The sequence below is a fragment of the Phlebotomus papatasi genome, chromosome 1 (assembly GCF_024763615.1).
Source record: "Phlebotomus papatasi isolate M1 chromosome 1, Ppap_2.1, whole genome shotgun sequence".
In the NCBI taxonomy this organism is placed as follows: Eukaryota; Metazoa; Arthropoda; class Insecta; order Diptera; family Psychodidae; genus Phlebotomus; species Phlebotomus papatasi.
In genome coordinates this window covers 40,863,755-40,879,654 of record NC_077222.1, presented here as the reverse complement: position 1 = coordinate 40,879,654, position 15,900 = coordinate 40,863,755, and the positions used below count along the sequence as shown (strand labels likewise).

At 39.5% G+C, this 15,900-nt stretch overlaps 5 protein-coding genes across 6 annotated transcripts; 4 read left to right on the top strand and 1 right to left on the bottom strand.

The window, feature by feature from the left end:
• Nucleotides 1-127: 127 nt before the first annotated feature.
• On the top strand, nt 128-3,466 carry LOC129799734 (flavin reductase (NADPH)-like). The gene is made up of 3 exons (XM_055843904.1): nt 128-213; nt 296-685; nt 3,266-3,466. The coding sequence occupies exons 1-3, from the start codon at nt 141-143 to the stop codon at nt 3,415-3,417; spliced, it is 615 nt and encodes a 204-aa protein (XP_055699879.1). The 5' UTR covers nt 128-140; the 3' UTR covers nt 3,418-3,466.
• On the bottom strand, nt 3,075-7,314 carry LOC129799736 (N-alpha-acetyltransferase 80-like). The gene is made up of 2 exons (XM_055843907.1): nt 7,079-7,314; nt 3,075-4,057 (listed from the first exon to the last, which is right to left on the bottom strand). The coding sequence occupies exons 1-2, from the start codon at nt 7,151-7,153 to the stop codon at nt 3,521-3,523; spliced, it is 612 nt and encodes a 203-aa protein (XP_055699882.1). The 5' UTR covers nt 7,154-7,314; the 3' UTR covers nt 3,075-3,520.
• A 364-nt stretch (nt 7,315-7,678) lies between these two features.
• Nucleotides 7,679-9,044, top strand: LOC129799730 (mediator of RNA polymerase II transcription subunit 6-like). 2 transcript variants are annotated; one of them, XM_055843898.1, is made up of 4 exons: nt 7,679-7,726; nt 8,041-8,234; nt 8,303-8,583; nt 8,643-9,044. In XM_055843898.1, exons 2-4 carry the CDS (start codon nt 8,041-8,043, stop codon nt 9,005-9,007), a joined length of 840 nt encoding a protein of 279 aa, XP_055699873.1. In that variant the 5' UTR covers nt 7,679-7,726; the 3' UTR covers nt 9,008-9,044. The 2 variants fall into 2 exon arrangements, with proteins under 2 accessions (XP_055699873.1, XP_055699872.1); XM_055843897.1 differs by lacking the exon at nt 7,679-7,726 and adding an exon at nt 7,879-7,981.
• A 181-nt stretch (nt 9,045-9,225) lies between these two features.
• LOC129799729 (nuclear pore complex protein Nup58-like) lies at nt 9,226-12,096 on the top strand. The gene is made up of 4 exons (XM_055843895.1): nt 9,226-9,924; nt 9,989-10,342; nt 10,418-10,560; nt 10,622-12,096. The coding sequence occupies exons 2-4, from the start codon at nt 10,269-10,271 to the stop codon at nt 11,959-11,961; spliced, it is 1,557 nt and encodes a 518-aa protein (XP_055699870.1). The 5' UTR covers nt 9,226-9,924; nt 9,989-10,268; the 3' UTR covers nt 11,962-12,096.
• LOC129810215 (histone-lysine N-methyltransferase SETMAR) lies at nt 9,237-9,932 on the top strand. Its single transcript, XM_055860578.1, has one exon. The coding sequence runs from the start codon at nt 9,237-9,239 to the stop codon at nt 9,930-9,932; it is 696 nt and encodes a 231-aa protein (XP_055716553.1).
• Nucleotides 12,097-15,900: the final 3,804 nt, after the last annotated feature.

Below are 15,900 nucleotides of genomic sequence, written 5' to 3'. Positions count from 1 at the left end.
GGATGATAAGCGAAATTTCTTCAATTACAATCAATTGAAGAATTATCTTGATATCTCTACCCAGTCAATTGGTCATTCGATTAGGTAATTGATCAACTATTTGTGAAGTTTCCAGGTGAAGAGCAATTTTCTCGAGGAAAATGCAGAAAATAGCAATATTTGGGGGCACCGGAATGACCGGGCAGTGTGTGGTGGCTCATGCACTCAAAAAAGGTATACTTAAAGGATTTAAAGCCATTAATTACCTCTTTTGCCCAGAATTTTGAATCATTCCCACTTTTCCTACCTTTTTAAGGCCTGAAATTGAGACTTCTCGTGCGTGATATGAAAACAGTGCCCCATACATTTCGGGATAAAGTTGAGATTGTCATGGGCGATGTCACGGATTATTCCAAGGTCTTGGAAGTGATTCAGGGCACAAATGGAGTTGTAGTAACTCTGGGCACGAGGAATAATCTTGAACCAACAACTGTCCTTTCTTCAGGATTGGAAAATATCCTGAAAGCCATGCAGGAGGCTTCTGTCCAAAAGATCTCCGTCTGCTTATCTTCATTCCTCTTCTATGACCCTGATAAAGTACCTACGATATTTGAGCATATTAATCTGGAGCACCGGAGGATGCTGGATCTCGTTAAATCTGCTGAGTTTGCAGAGTGGAGAGCCGTTCTCCCTCCTCATATTGCTGGTCAGTATTCTGTCTGTACCCCACACCATATAGCCTATTAGCATATTTAACTAGTAATTTAACACTAAAGCACTAGATGAGACAAAATCTTGTGATAAAATCGCAAGATACCCAAGATACCCAGATTACTCTAATTACAAAAAAAACGTTGAGGCACTTTCAACAATGAAATATCCGAAAAATATGGCAAACCCACCCGACATCTTCCGAAACCCGACGAATGCATTTTCGAAAAATGGCGAACTCCGAGCAAAATGATAACTGTGAGGCTCAAATTATTCGCGGCTGCAAAATGCACTTATCCGCCGACTTCCAATTTTTAAAAGTTGCTGTTTTTTTCGCAAAGAGCACAAAACAAAAAACAGAAAGTTTTTGTTACAAACCTGTAGATTATTTTTCCATGACAATTTTGTTTAACTCTCTTTCGTCTCCTTTGGGACTCTGGATACCCATGGAAAAAATAATTTTTTTAGACTATTTAGAATCGATAAAAATCCGATTCTTCTGGATAATTACAAACTATAAGGATGTCCAAATCTAGGATATTTTTTGCAGGATCCCAATTAACTCCTGTTTGGTGAATTCTGATTGTCGATGAAGTGTTTTTTTGGCTCTTTAGAAAGCTTAATGTGTTTACAATAACATCGTGTTGAAAGAAATGTGTTTTAAAGTGTTATTGTGTGAAATATTTTGAGGAATCTGTTGGCAAGCAGGAGTTTGGTGTCTTCTTGACCACTTCCTGGACATCCCAAAAGATACTGGTCAATAATTCTTCTTGTTTTAGTGATCAACATTGTAAAGGAGCCATTTGACACGCAAAAATCATTCACAAAATTGATATTATTGGCTTTTAGAAAATTGAAGTTTGTCTCCTTTTCGTTCTTTTGGGGACGAGAGTACCCATGAGTTTTCCAATTTCCCAGAGGCGGAGAAAATTCTTTCTCTACAAAAGTATCATATTTGACCACTAAGACTTACAATAAAGTGAGTCTGAAATTCGTTCGCTGGATATGTTGTGGTCCGGAAAGAGTTAAACCCAAAAAAAGAATTTTATAGCCCCCTATAGCCAACGGCCGCAGCTATGTCCGCTGATTTTACCGCTAAAAATCCGCGTGGAATTCCCTGGATTTTATCGCTCAAAATCCGCGTAAGCTTCCGAGATGGAATTTTACACTAAATTTCTTCCTAGCGTTCCATGAACGTTTGCGGAACTCTGTATAGGACCGTCTAATAAGAAATGTCCGCGAGTTTCCATGGACTTTTCTCTGACGAATATTTCCACGGCTTTTCCTATGGATTATTAGCGTATAATCGTCAGTCAGCCCTTTAAAAATTTGGAAAAAATCCTCTTTATTTCCACGAAATTCTCCGTGGAAATTTCCATGCAACGGCCTTAGAGGCTTCCGTGGTTTAATATTACGGTATTCCACGACTTTTCCAGTGAATTTTTTAAATATATTTTTCTTCGAAATAATTCCAAAAATTGATTAAAAATTTCGTGGAACTTTCATAGAGAATTTCCAGAAAAAAAAACATCTACAAATATGGGCGATCAGTGCCAATTGGCAGCTTAGAACTTGGAGAGTGTTCATCTATCAGACGAACACTCAATTGTTCTACTTTTGAATTGAAAATATTGCTATGCTACCATATCGTTTATTTGAGTATGTCTAGCTCGCAAGAATTATAGCGTTAGGGCGAGAAATAATTGCAGAATTTTCGCGCTTACTTCCATGGAATCTTGGTCGGAAAGATATCAGAAAATATACTCGGAATATTCAAAGAAAATTTTGAATCAATTTCCAGGGAATGCTCTCAGATATGTTGGAAGAAAATTCATCGGACTTTTTTTCCAGGAAATTCACGCGAAAAAAAGCTGATAACTCCGCAGAATTTCAAGCGGAATATTATTGTTTATTTCCCCGGAAGCTCACGCGAAAAATAGAAGATAAATTCCAGAGAATTTTCTGTTACTGTGAACTTTGCGGCCGATCGGCTACAGGGCCGTCAGCCGCGTCTGTCAAATATGGAGCTGCCGCCTTCGAAATTCTTTTTGGCTCATAATTCTACTTCGGAATCCGTTTTCGAATCCATTTTCGAGTTCACTTTCCTTCAGTGCTTGGCCGGAGTAGCATCATTTTGGCAGAGTTCTCTGAACTTCTGCTTATTTTTTCCTAAGTTTTCAAGAAAAATTAAACGAGCAAACATTGGGTGGCGTCAAGAGAAAACGCATTAAAGCGACACCAACTTTGCTGACTCCGAGCCGGATTTTAATTGACATCTCTTGAGGTAGCCACAAATTCCTTCCTCCATTTTTCCGGGAACGCTTGGCGTGGGTTTCGCGAAAAACATGTCTAACCAGCAAATTTGTGAACTAAAAAGGACGCCATTTATCTTTAAATAAAATAGTTTATTTCCCTCCGCAATTTGTTCAATTTCATAGCTTTTTTTCTATTTCTTTTTGGCATTAAAAATACTTGGAATTTCATTTACACTATTGAACTCTGTGAGCAACCTGTAAAATTCTATAACAGTAATTTCTAATCTCGCTGTCTTTATTTCTCTCTATCTTCCGAACAGATGAACCATCAGCGGAATTTCAGGTGCTCCAGGACAAATCTCCCGGACGCACCATCTCTAAACTGGACCTGGGCAAATTCCTCGTAGACTGCCTCACGCAGGAGCAGTACATCAGACGTGTACTTGGCATAGCCACTGTAAAGCGAGGCTAATTCATGTCCGGAAGAGATAAATAAATGTTCAATAAATAATTTCACTGTACATCTGGCGACTTGGAAGGCGTTCAAAATCTCTTGATGATTTATGAGGCGTATGCTATCTCCCCTTGGCATTGGCATCGTCATCTTCGGGGTTCTTTAGTACTTTTTTCATGTAAAACTTTCTCGTCATCGTGGGCCTTTTGAAGTTAACCTTGCCGTAGATGGAAATAGGTTCGCACTCCACATACCCCAGCTTTCCGTAAAACCTCACCTGGTCCACTGTTGAGAGGTAGATGACGGACAAATGCAAATTCTGGGCACAATACTGTTCAGCATGTCGCATGAGGTAGGTACCCAATCCCTGGCCCCTGCAATCCTTTGCCACAACCACCGACTCCAGGAAGCACGCACTCACATCCCAGGGCACTGGAGTGATCTTGATATGAGCTAGAACGATCGTGTCACTCTTAAGGAGGACTAAATTAGTTGGGAGGTTATCTGAGGAGTTGCACAATTGGGCCATTCGCGCTCCAAGGCTCCTGGGCCATTCGTCATTTATGAGCTTGGCGCACGATTCAATAAGATCTGGACGTTTGTGGATGGGGATCACACTGAACGAGCCACATGGATTAGCACACAAATCAGGTAGTCCCTGGAACAGACAAACATTGAGGAATATTGGTCTGGATCTGGGGATACATTCACATATTATCCAGCCAATGAGGCAAGAGAATGTTGTTAAATTACACGGTATAAAAATATTTTATTACATGAAATGAAAGGGAAGATTGATTTCATTCTTTTTACAGTCAATTTTTAGCAATGGTTAATTTAAACTTCCTTTGTAAGGAGCGTAATGCTCTACTCCAGACACTTACGACTTAATTAAGCCGAGCGAGAGATGGCTTAACCAACATAATTATAATCAAAATAATGATAAGATAACATTTCCGTCAGGGTCTGACTAATCCTATTCTCGACTTAGTCGAAAACTGATGTGAATTTAGTCAAATCATTATTTTGATTATAATTACATTAATGATTAAGCCGTCTCTCGCCTTAAGGGCCTCGACAAAGCTGATGATAAGCCGGGAGACGGCTTAGCGCAATTATATTCGCAATAATATTTAAACTACTTTTCCATAATTTTTCATTAAGCCGTCTCTCGGCTTAAGTCGTAAGTCTATCTAGGGCATAAGTCATAAATGTGCAAGGAGATTTAAGGGAAGAGCGGCAAGAAAGCAGACAAAATTAATAGGGTGACGGTCTTGTGGTCTCTGTCTTTACTTATGGTCTACCCGCAACAAACTTTACAATGTCACTAAATGATTTCGAAAAACCTCAAAATTAAAAATATTTTATGTGTTTTAATAGCACATCACATTTTTTTTTTGGTTTTTGGAATCATTTTTTGACAAAAATTGCGAAGAGGCCATAAGTAAAGACAGACCACAAGTAATGCAGCCACCCTAGTAGAATTTTCTAATTTGTTTTATAGTCTTTGCACATTTTACTATCCAATTATAGTAATGTTTAACATCTTTAACGTATTGTAGTAGGACTGCTGAGCCTAGAGGAGCTGGAAGGAGAAAGCCCGTCCTGAAAAAGACATTTCCAAACTCAACAGTCCTACTATACACATAATACTGTACTGAACAAATAATACAGATTGGATGAATTGGATGATTGATCCCCAGTCTTCCTAAAATATGCTTTTTTTTAAAGAAATTTCTGACCATAAATTCTTTATCTTCCCATCCCCTAAAATGAATTATCAAATGAAAAACTTAATATTTTTTGCATATATATCACAATATTAAATGGATATGGAGTATTCCACTTCCACAGCCATTAATGTGAGAAGAAGCACGTACATGAAAAATAATCCACGTATTAAATCTTCCTTTGCTCCATTTGAAATTTCATTTTAAAGTATCCAACGAGCACAGTTAGTTTCAGCATATTTTTTGCTGAGTCGATCAGCAAAAATATGCTGACCAGTCGGCAATTCTCGCACAAAAAATTCTAATCAAATATATAGAAATGGCACTTCTTTGTGTATGTCGTTTTAACATTTTATCTCTAGAATTCCTAGTACATTGTTTCAATGGGTTAAAAAGAAAACCGCTCAACATTTATGTAAAGAGCATGATAGCCAAATGCCTAAAAATTTAACAATAAGCTTTCCAGTAAGATATCTTCTATCTAGATGGCTTAAAAGTATTTCAAACTTTCTTACAGTAATCAATTGAGACTATGTCGTAGATTCACTGAATTATTTTGTAGTTTTCCTTTAAAATAGTTTTAAAACATAATTTTCAGACGGAAATCCATTAAAACTTTAAATTTACGGTTTCTGTATTTGACTCTACAAAAATCATCTCAAAATAGAAATTTTTTTTTCTAAAGTAATTTTTAAAATCTTAACTATATGCATAATAATGGGATTGAGTGTATTATAAATAAATTATTTAAGAAACAGGACAAAGTTAGAATACACTTCATATCAATTAAACAAAGGGTTGTTAAGAAAGTTAGCATTTGATAGAATAGCCAAATTCCGAACTTGCTCCAAATGGTATACAGATTTTTTCTCAATAATTTTATATTTATATATTAGGATCGAGGACACTCAATGGGTCAAGTGGTAGAGCACTCGCTCTATGATGCAAGTGTCCCGGATTCGAATCCCTTTTAGGTCACCAGGAATTTTTCTGGCGTTAAAGGTGTTCGGATTGCATCCAGTGACCTTCACTGCACTTGATTCCACGGGCATAGGACTGACAATGACAACCTCATCCCGTACAAGAAAAAATAATCGTGCATGTCTAGAAATCCCCTTATGGGAAGGCCTAGTTCCTCCATGGAATGTTGTGCCAGCATTATTATTATTATAAATAAATTATATAATTAGATGTGTTTACAAATCCCACGTGTGAATTTAGAATAGAATCAATGAAACTCTTGCAATATTTGTCGCCAGTCAACATGATTTTTTTGATAATCAATTAAAGTTGTCATTTTAACACTGACCAGTGGAAAAAAATCATTTCACTATTTAAGAAGACAAAAGAACTTTTTATTCAATCAATTATTTTTTATTTCTCAGACCACTGGTGCCCCACTGGGTGAAACAGTTAAATAAACTATAAATAATCACTAACTTTATTAGAAGAATCAGCAGTTATGAGAATCTTGAATATTTGCCATTTTTGTACTTTCGGTCGATTTCTTTGAAGATAAAATAAACTTTTGAAAGACAAGAGCAATAAAAGAGCAATAAAGTGTTACTTTCATATGAAATTGATGATTTTAATGGGCCTTTTACTTTTATTTCTTGTCATCAAATAAAATTTCGTAACTTTTGAATCAAATTGTTGTGTCTTTTGCCAAAATTACTTTTACCGCTTTTACGTAATCAATCACTAAGTTGTTAGAATTTTTTTTTAATTTCCTAAAGAATTGTGACTCGTGAGACTTTCTCGCACTCTATTATATTTATAAATATTTAATTTTAGATTATTTTGGTTTCAAGTTCCTCTTTTTTTTATTTGTATATTAATGCACAAACGGATAAACTAATTACAATTCTTTACAGGAAGTTAGCGTAATTTTTCTACGACACGTCCTTGTAATTTAACAACATTTTTTTCAGGATGGCGCTAAAATTTACCATAATTTCCATCACTTTTCCCATTTTTTCTCTTTTCTCTGAACACTCTTCAACTTCACAGATTTTAACGCTCATGCCTCTAGCACAGTTTCCCGGACTCTTGCGGAGGCACTGTGTTAACTCGTGAGCATCTCTCAATGGACTGCTAATGGGAAAATTGCGGGAAATCTGATGTTCTGGGGTAGAAAATGGATGGGAGGATGTGGGGAAGAATACGAGACGGAGTTCAAGATCATCTCACATGGGATATAATTGCCAACACTCGTGCCAAATTGCTCTGGGCGAGTAAAATTGAGGAAAATTGGGAAATTTTCAAGGGTATTTCCTAATCGCTAAAAATACCAACACTCACCATGGTGTAACAAAAATGCGTGAAAAATGCAGCTAAATCAATCACTTGGCTCTTCTCTGGGATTTCTCAGTCTTCCACATGGGGAAAATTTCACTCTGGGTGGGTTTATTGAACCATCTGTGGTAGATTTCTGGTGAAAATTTGAGAATAATCGCGAGGAATTTTCACGAGTGCGTCTCCATCACTCACCCCCACTTTTTTGTTTATCGTGTGCGAATTTCGAAATTGAGTTCGAAAATGTCTACACTGCAAAAAACAGCGTACCGGCGCCGGCCAGAATGATTGATTATTGATTGGTAATTTCTCAGCCATAGTAAAATTGTATTCGTATTCTCATATCGTAATGCATTATAATTCTTGCAGTAAATAAAATAATTCAAATTTGGAATGCTGCGCTTACAAAATATGGATGAAAAATTTTTAAAAATTTTTCCTACTTTTTTTTAACAGTGTAATCAGCTGTCAAATTAATGTAAACATCCCGTATGTGTTTTTGTTTCCATCAGCCAAATCGCTTGCACAATTTTAATTGTTTTTCTTAAAAATAAACAGTAAAATCCTTTAAAAATCCCCAAGTTACATTAAGAACTAACTAGAGATTTCCTTATAGATGATGCCTGGTCGGTTGGGTATGCCAATTGCCCAGGAACCACTATGGATCTCTTGGCATGACTCCAATTGGATTCCCATCCTCAATCCCACAAATGTTATGGACTATTTCTCTGAGAAATCCAATCCCTTCTACGATAGAACGTGCAACAATGAACTGGTTAAGATGCAGAGGCAAAGTCTTGAGCATCTCAAGTAAGAAAAAATAGTTTCCATGCAACGGAAGGGCATTTCATAATTTTTGAATCACTTCCATTTCCTAGCAATATGATTGGTGTTGAATTTATCCTGCTACATGTGCAGGATCCTATCCTGTATGTGATCAGGAAGCAGCACAGACACTCTCCTACAGAAGCTACACCTCTAGCGGATTATTACATTATCGCTGGGACTGTTTATCAAGCTCCGGACTTAGCTAGTGTTTTCAATTCGCGGCTTTTGTCTGCTGTTCATCATCTCCAGAGTGCTTTTGAAGAGTCTTCGGGTTACTCTAGGTATCATCCGAACAAGGGCTACACATGGGATTTTTCATCCAACAAAGCACGTAAGTTTTTCCGGCTCCACAAGGATTTCCCATTCTACTTTTCTTCTACTTCCCATCAGTTGCTGACAAATCCAAGACGCAGGCGAAGAAGGAACCAGCTCCCGTGAAGGAAGAAGCCAGTTCGCTATTCCAAAGGAAACGAGTTGATATGCTTCTCGGAGAATTAATTAGGAAGTTTCCTCTGCCGCTTCCACCATCACAGCAGAACCCTGCACATCATCAGCAAACGGGAAATGTGAATGGGAATATTAAGAAAGAACCAGAGACAGACACAAAACCCGACATCAGTGGTCAAGAAACGACTCAGACAAATGGAGCCGGAGAAGGAGAAAATGGAGCTCCAAGCAATCTTCTCACTGAGATTAAACAAGAGAACAAGAGTGAGATGAAGCCTCCTCCAGAGAAAAAGATGAAATTTAACTAGAAATAATTTTAAGAAAATAAACAAGAATAATCCGGAAGTAGTTTGTTTACATTACCCTGTGGCATCATCAAAAGTTGTTGTCGCAATTTCGCTTAAAAATTGCTGTATAAAAAGAAAAGTTTAGTATTTATTGAATAATAAAATTGTAAGGAACTATTTAGCAATACTAATTTTATAAAATTGGATAAAACAATTAAAAAAGGAATTTTGCGTAGTAAATTTTAAGGTTATGTCACGGCAATCATCTCCGGACCAACGATTTCTCGAATTCTCGGATAATTACGAGCATCCTGACCAAGGAGTTGATTATATTGTGGAGAATGAAATATTTAGCCCATCGTCAGAATTTACAAAATCCTACGAAGACCTCAGGGAAGCCTTCAATAGCTATCTCTCATCAAGCTGTGCTTGCTCAGACAATGACTGCACTTCAGATTCTTGTCCACATGGGAAAAATTACCAATTATTCGTCCATCCAGCTACATCTAAGACTGAGCTTGTTCTAAACCCGTCCAGGAGCACTAAGGAATTTCTTTGTGAGTGCTCCCAATTCTGCAAATGCCCAAAATCCTGTAAAAATCGTCGGGTTCAATTTGGTCCTAGGGATGATCTCGAAATTAAATGTTGTGAAGGCAAGGGCATGGGATTGTTCACGAAATCCTTCATTCCTGCTGGGGCATTTATATGCGAATATGCTGGAGAATTGCTAACGGAGAGTGAAGCCAGGAAAAGAGATGTGGAGCCAAACCCAATGAAGTATCTACTTTGCCTCAATGAAATCTCAGCAAGTGCGAACAAAATTCAGACTTTTGTTGATCCCATCCGGAGAGGAAATATCGGGAGGTACCTGAATCATAGTTGTGAACCAAATTGTGAGATTTTGAGCGTCAGAGTAGACAGCATTATCCCGAAACTTGGTAAATAGAAAAATTTTCAGGAAGTCATTCGAAAAAATGATCATATTTTTTGTTTTTTTTAAAGGAATATTTGCAACAAAAGACATATGCGCAGGGCAGGAATTAACATTTGACTACGCAGGAGGCAGTGCTCAAAGTCTAGGAGAAAAATCCTGCCTGTGCCGGTCAGAAAATTGCAGAAAATTTCTCCCTAATACAAAATTTTGACCAGTAAATTCAAAATTGCAACCCCTTTGAGTGCGTGAAGTTAGTTGCAATTCGAGGGTTTTCGTCTGAAGAAGTGTCATTTTTGTTGCCCGCAAAATTTTATTTACTTGTGTTTTTCTAGTGAAAAATCAACGAAAATGTCGAAATTTGGGTTTGGTACACCAACCACAACCCAGCCAGGGGCCCCTGGAGTACAGTCCTTTGGCACAACGTAAGGCATCAGCCCCAAAAATGGGAAATTGTTTGGCTGGGTTCAACATAACCTCACTTGTTGTGTCCATTTCAGAACGTCTGTACCTAGTTTTGGCGGTTTTGGGGCCACGCCAGCCCCCAATCCTACCACACAGGCTGGCTTCTCTTTTGGAACCACTCCGGCAGCAAGTTCCACAGGATTGAGCTTTGGAGCAACGCCTCAACCTCAAGCGTCATGTGAGTAATTCTAAACATGTGTCTTTTGTTTATGTTTCTAATTTTTTTTGCTGACTTGCAGTTGGATTTGGAGCCCCTCAGACAACTTCTGCACCTCTTAATTTCGGTACTCCAACACCAGCAGCACCATCTGTGCCGTCATTGGGTGGATTTTCTGGATTAGCAGCTACTGCAGCTAAACCTACTCCAACAACTTTGTCCTTTCCTCAAACATTTGGCACGAATCCCACCACTTCAGCTCCTACATTGAGCTTCAATGCCCCAACGACGTCTATTGGTTTGAATTTTGGGGCTCCGACTGCAACAACAAGTGCTCCATTGTTCAATTTTAACACCAGTACTCAACCTCAAGCTCAGCCTCCTGGATTGTTAGGGGCCAAGACCACTGGTGCTTCCTTCAGTTTCCCAGCTCAATCGACAACGGGAGTTTTTGGCGGAGTGCCTACAGCCACAACAGCTACAACGACGCAGTCCGTGGGATTGGGAGGAGTTGATATAGCCACACAGCCAAAAACGACTGAAGGAACGGATGCAGCAAAGATCAAAGAAGCCCAGTTGCCACAGGAAATTGTGGTGACGGTAAAGGGTCTTGAGGATCACATCAAGGAACAGCGTAAGAGTTCTGATATTGCGCGTAATTTTGATCAGAAGTTGAAGAAGGTGGAAAATGAGACGGAATCTGTGCGAAGGACCCTGTCGGAAATCAGTAATAAGATTGTGAAGAATTATTCGGCCATCAAGCAGCTGAAGGCTGAAACAAATGAGGCAATTCAAAATGCCGAGATGGCACAGAGAACTCATGAGACACCCAATGGGCTGCAATTTGAGAATACCGCTCCACTCAAGTACTTCCTGGACATCATACAGAAGTACGAGAATGAGATGATTGTGTTCAGGAATCAGGTGGAATTGACAGAGAAGCATATGTATTCACTGATGACACCACAAAATTCCACAGCTGACGATCTCAAGAGGGGCCTTCATCAGATCCATGAGAGTTTTATTGCCTTAGCTGGGCGTCTCCATGAGATCCATCAGAGAGTGGAGGCACAGAAGGAGCACTATTTGAATATCAGAAAGTTCTACCTCAAGGACTTTACGGATGTGTTTGAGGAGGCGGAAAAACGTGATGATCCCAGGGATTTGTCAAAAATCTCCAAAGGGCCAACACCCTTTTCAACACTCACCAGTATCAATCTCGGGCAGACGGGTGTGCCCCATTCAGCGCCAAATACTCAAAGTGGAACATCCTTTGGGGGTCTTTTTGGCTCATCTGGAGGAATGTCTGGAGGTAGTTCATTCTTTGGCGGAGGATCTGGAGGTTTGTTTCCCGGCACAACAAATGAAAGTAGTTTCAATCTGCAGAAGCCACCGTTGGGCAACAAGAGGAATAAACCATGATTTTATAGGATTTTTTGATGAATTTTTCCATGCGTACAAAAGAGAAAGAAAAATCAGGTGAAGTAAAAAGTTCTGAGAGCCCTTCTAAAACTTTATTTTGGAAATTAAATTAAATTGCTAGAGATCCTCAATTAATTTGTAAATTGTTTTTGTTCAGTGAAAGGTAGAAAATTTATAGCGAATTATACAAAAAAAAAGTTTATTCAAAGCTTCGCTGCTACATTTTTGCCATTGGGCCCGTATCCTCCACTTCGTGAGAGAAGATTTTACGCGAGCTTCTCTCCGTGACATTTTCTCCTATTTTTCCCACCTGTCCGCTCTTTATATCCACGAATATCGGAGAGAATCATCAGGTGAGATTTTCGTGTGGAACTCTTTGTGGAAATTGTTTTTTGACATTCCACGCGTTGTGCGGTCACAAAAAAAAACTGAATACTTGAAGTAATTATAAATTCAATGAATGAATAAACAATTAAATAACATTGTTATAAGCTTTGATAACATTGTTAACATTGTTATAAGCTCTTGTTTGCGGTATGTCTTCGGACTCCGAAGGTTTGACCATATTTCTCCTTGGGTGGATTCAATCCTTGGTCTTCCTCTGTTTCCTTATCTGAAGACTCGTGCTGTTGACTTTATCTCACGGTTACTTTGTGTTGGTATGCCACGGTATCTTGCGGAGCTTGTGGTGGCTGGATCATCAACTAGGGCTTCGTGTCTCCGTGTGCCCAGTTCAGGTTGTCGCATTCTCCGCGACTCCCTATTTGTTGAGGGAATCGTTCTTTGGAATAATTTACCTCGCGAGCGGAAGAGGGAGCTTATCCTTAGATTTGTTGGTGCCGCGCGCTCCTCGTGCCCCACATGAGCCTTTTTTTTCTAAATTTAAAACTTCTTAAATTTTATGAAGCTAAGCTAATTGTATAGAGGACAGATTGTCCTATTCTTTATCAATAAATTGAATTGAATTGAATTGAATTGAATTGTTAGCACTAGCTTCTCCCCAACGGTTAAACCCCCCGTTGGTATTTGAATTTGGCATCATAGATGTCTCTCGGAGCGGCGCCGATTTCTCCTAAGAGTGTTCCTAGTGTTAGCCTGTGAGTTACCCCTACGGGAGGGGTATCGTAGAGAGGATTAGTATTGTGAGAGTTAGTTCATGTTGGATCGTCGTAGGGTATAGATCGTTAGGAGGAACGCTGAGGGTTCTGGAGAAATCTCTGGCGGCCAAGGCGCTCATCCACGCGATTGCATTAAGGGCTCCGCCCTTACCGATTCCCTGACGGTTCTAACATCATCAGAAGTGGGATAAGCAATGCCCAGAAGTGGAAAACGAAAATTGTGTTAAGTTGTGAAATAGTGTTGCGAGTGTGTGTGTGTGAGTGGTTCGTGGAAGCAGAGTGGACGCTGCATTTGGCGGGAAAACTTCAGCGGAGCGTCAGGGGGCGAAGATGTCACCAGATTCAGCGCAGAAAAGCACCTTGGAGCAACCGGGGCAACCAGAGTACTTCCTGGAATTCCGCAGAGGATTTGTGTGAGGAAATCGTGGGAAGAAATATATTAAATGCTTATGGAAAATTTGAATATTCATGTTTGTGTGAGTGTGTATGTGTGGATGACAAGGCGCCTTGAGTGTGGAGCGAAATTGAGGGGAAATTTGGGGCGAAAGTGTTGCCAACGCAAATTCTATATTTTTCAGCACAAAATATCGAAAGGAATTTCTGCAGAGAAGCTGCTCGTGAGTAAATTGTGTTCGCATTTTCCAAGAGTTTTTGAGTTATTTTCTCGAAGTTTTCACAATTCAGGATTATACGAAGTTCAAATTTAAGTGTCTGAAATAAAATTTTTGAGGAGAAAACATTTAATTGACGGGTATTTATCAGAAAAGGAACAGGTACGGAACACTCAGAAAAATGGTTGCGCAAATAGCTTTATGGAGGGGAAAAATGTATTGCGCAATTAGGGAAAAATTCTGATTTGCACATTTTAGCTAAGAAAGAAATAAAATTGGGTTTCAGGAATACCTTTTGTAGCACGAAGTGAATAAATTGGTGGCAGGAATGGCTCAGAAGGAGTTATACTACGTTCTAATGACGGAAGATGAGGTATGAGGGTAAATTTGGTTTTGCAGTGTAGTCAAATGAGGGGAAAATTTGTGGAGATTGTAGTTGTCATTTTGTATGGGAATGAGACATTTATTGGGGATTTTTAGGCGCAGGAAATGATTGATGACACAAGCCAGCCATCCGGAAGCTCCTCTGTTCCACACCCTTTGCCGGGTGGCAGTGCAAATAACCCTAAGAGAGTCTTGAGGCCTGTGAATATGCCTCCCACTGTGGGCGCTCGTGAAATGAAAGATTTGCTCCCTGTTTTTGACCCAGAATGGAAAGACAATTTGGAAGCCACACAATGGATTGAACAGATTGATATGATTTGTGCTCGATATGGTCTCTCGGAACAAGATAAGCATCTTCAGGCTACACTCAAGTTGAAGGGATCTGCCAAGAGCTGGCTGGCAAGTTGCAGAGATGAAGTTTCTACATGGGAAATGTTTAAGAATGCGTTTTTGGAGAGTTTTCCAAGTGACATCGATGAAGCGGAAATTCACCATCAACTTTATAACCGTCGACAGGGACCGGAAGAGTCATTGGTTACATATTTCTACGCTCAAACAAATTTGGCAAAAAGAATTAAATGCAGCGAGAAAGTTACAATGAAATATGTCATTAAGGGGATTCGCAATGAGCACCACAGGGGTGTGTTATTCGGCAACCAACATGCTTCTTTGAGAGAGCTTTTGCAAACTATGAAGAGGATGGAAGCTGATGGCAAAGCCAAGGGTTCAGATCAACAACATTCCACACGTCAAAGTTCACACGGAAGAGGAAAGGATGACAATAGTTCTCGTCGACGCGAGTCCACAGGAAGGAGCAGAGATTTTCGCCGTGGTGATTTTAAATCAGAATATACTCGACGTGATCGAAGCAGGAGTGCATGGCAAAGTGATAGAGGTGGAGATGATCGTTCTGACAGAAGTGCAAGGAGTAAGCGCGAATGTTATTTGTGCAAGTCGACTGAGCATTTGTTTAAAAATTGTACAAGGAAAGAAGGTTTTTGGCTAAAGGAAGAGAAAAGAGAGAGTGAGCGAAAAGACAATAAGAGTTCAGGTGGTTCAGTTAGGACGTGTTTCTTGTGCAAGTCATCGGAGCATTTGATCAAAAACTGCCCAAAGCAGAAGGATTTTCGGCTCGGGGTGGAAAGGCAGTCTCCCACCCAAGCAAATAAAAATGAACTGCTGAAGACGGTTACACTGCAGGGAAAGGAAATACAGGCGTTTGTTGATTTGGGAAGTACGTGTACAGTGGTGAAGAAAAGTGTTGCAGAGGAATTGGAAATGGTAGGAAGTGGTCCTCCATCTTATGTGAAGACTTATGGGGGTTTCACAGTACCAACATTGGGTTGTACTTGTGGGAAAATTTCGATGGATGGGGTAACACGAGAAATTTCAATACACATCGTGCCTGATCATGCACAGACAGAATCATTGCTAATTGGAAGGGACTTTTTCTCGGATCCGGATATTGCTGTCATGTGGACACCCGATGAGCTGAAGGTAATTGATAATCGGAACAAAAATCAGGGTGGAATTGATGTGAAGCGGGAAATTTTTACGGTGAAAGGGAGAGAGCAAATTAGAGAGGAAGATTTGAAAATCGGAGCAATTGCCACCACCCAGGAGAGAAAGACATTACTGTCGCTGATAAATCGTTATCGTCAAAGTTTTGCAGTGGATTATAAGGAAATTGGTTGCACTGAAGTGGAGAAGATGAAATTAGAGATTTTGGATAGAACTCCCATAAGATACGCGCCATATCGTGTTCCTGAGACGTTGAAAGCTCACTTGAAGAGAAAAATTGAAGAGTTGCTAGAGTCTGATGTGAT

Bases quoted from the DNA above. Each gene is read 5' to 3' on its own strand.
- LOC129799730 (XM_055843898.1), top strand. From the start codon at position 8,041: ATGATGCCTGGTCGGTTGGGTATGCCAATTGCCCAGGAACCACTATGG. The intron at 8,235-8,302 runs GTAAGAAAAAAT...TCCATTTCCTAG, and splicing joins CAAAGTCTTGAGCATCTCAA to CAATATGATTGGTGTTGAAT. The intron at 8,584-8,642 runs GTAAGTTTTTCC...ACTTCCCATCAG, and splicing joins TTTTTCATCCAACAAAGCAC to TTGCTGACAAATCCAAGACG.
- LOC129810215 (XM_055860578.1), top strand. From the start codon at position 9,237: ATGTCACGGCAATCATCTCCGGACCAACGATTTCTCGAATTCTCGGAT.
- LOC129799729 (XM_055843895.1), top strand. From the start codon at position 10,269: ATGTCGAAATTTGGGTTTGGTACACCAACCACAACCCAGCCAGGGGCC. The intron at 10,343-10,417 runs GTAAGGCATCAG...TGTCCATTTCAG, and splicing joins GTACAGTCCTTTGGCACAAC to AACGTCTGTACCTAGTTTTG. The intron at 10,561-10,621 runs GTGAGTAATTCT...GCTGACTTGCAG, and splicing joins GCCTCAACCTCAAGCGTCAT to TTGGATTTGGAGCCCCTCAG.
- LOC129799734 (XM_055843904.1), top strand. From the start codon at position 141: ATGCAGAAAATAGCAATATTTGGGGGCACCGGAATGACCGGGCAGTGT. The intron at 214-295 runs GTATACTTAAAG...TACCTTTTTAAG, and splicing joins GGCTCATGCACTCAAAAAAG to GCCTGAAATTGAGACTTCTC. The intron at 686-3,265 runs GTCAGTATTCTG...TCTTCCGAACAG, and splicing joins TCTCCCTCCTCATATTGCTG to ATGAACCATCAGCGGAATTT.
- LOC129799736 (XM_055843907.1), bottom strand. From the start codon at position 7,153: ATGAGCGTTAAAATCTGTGAAGTTGAAGAGTGTTCAGAGAAAAGAGAA. The intron at 4,058-7,078 runs GTAAATTTTAGC...TGTCTGTTCCAG, and splicing joins GAAAAGTGATGGAAATTATG to GGACTACCTGATTTGTGTGC.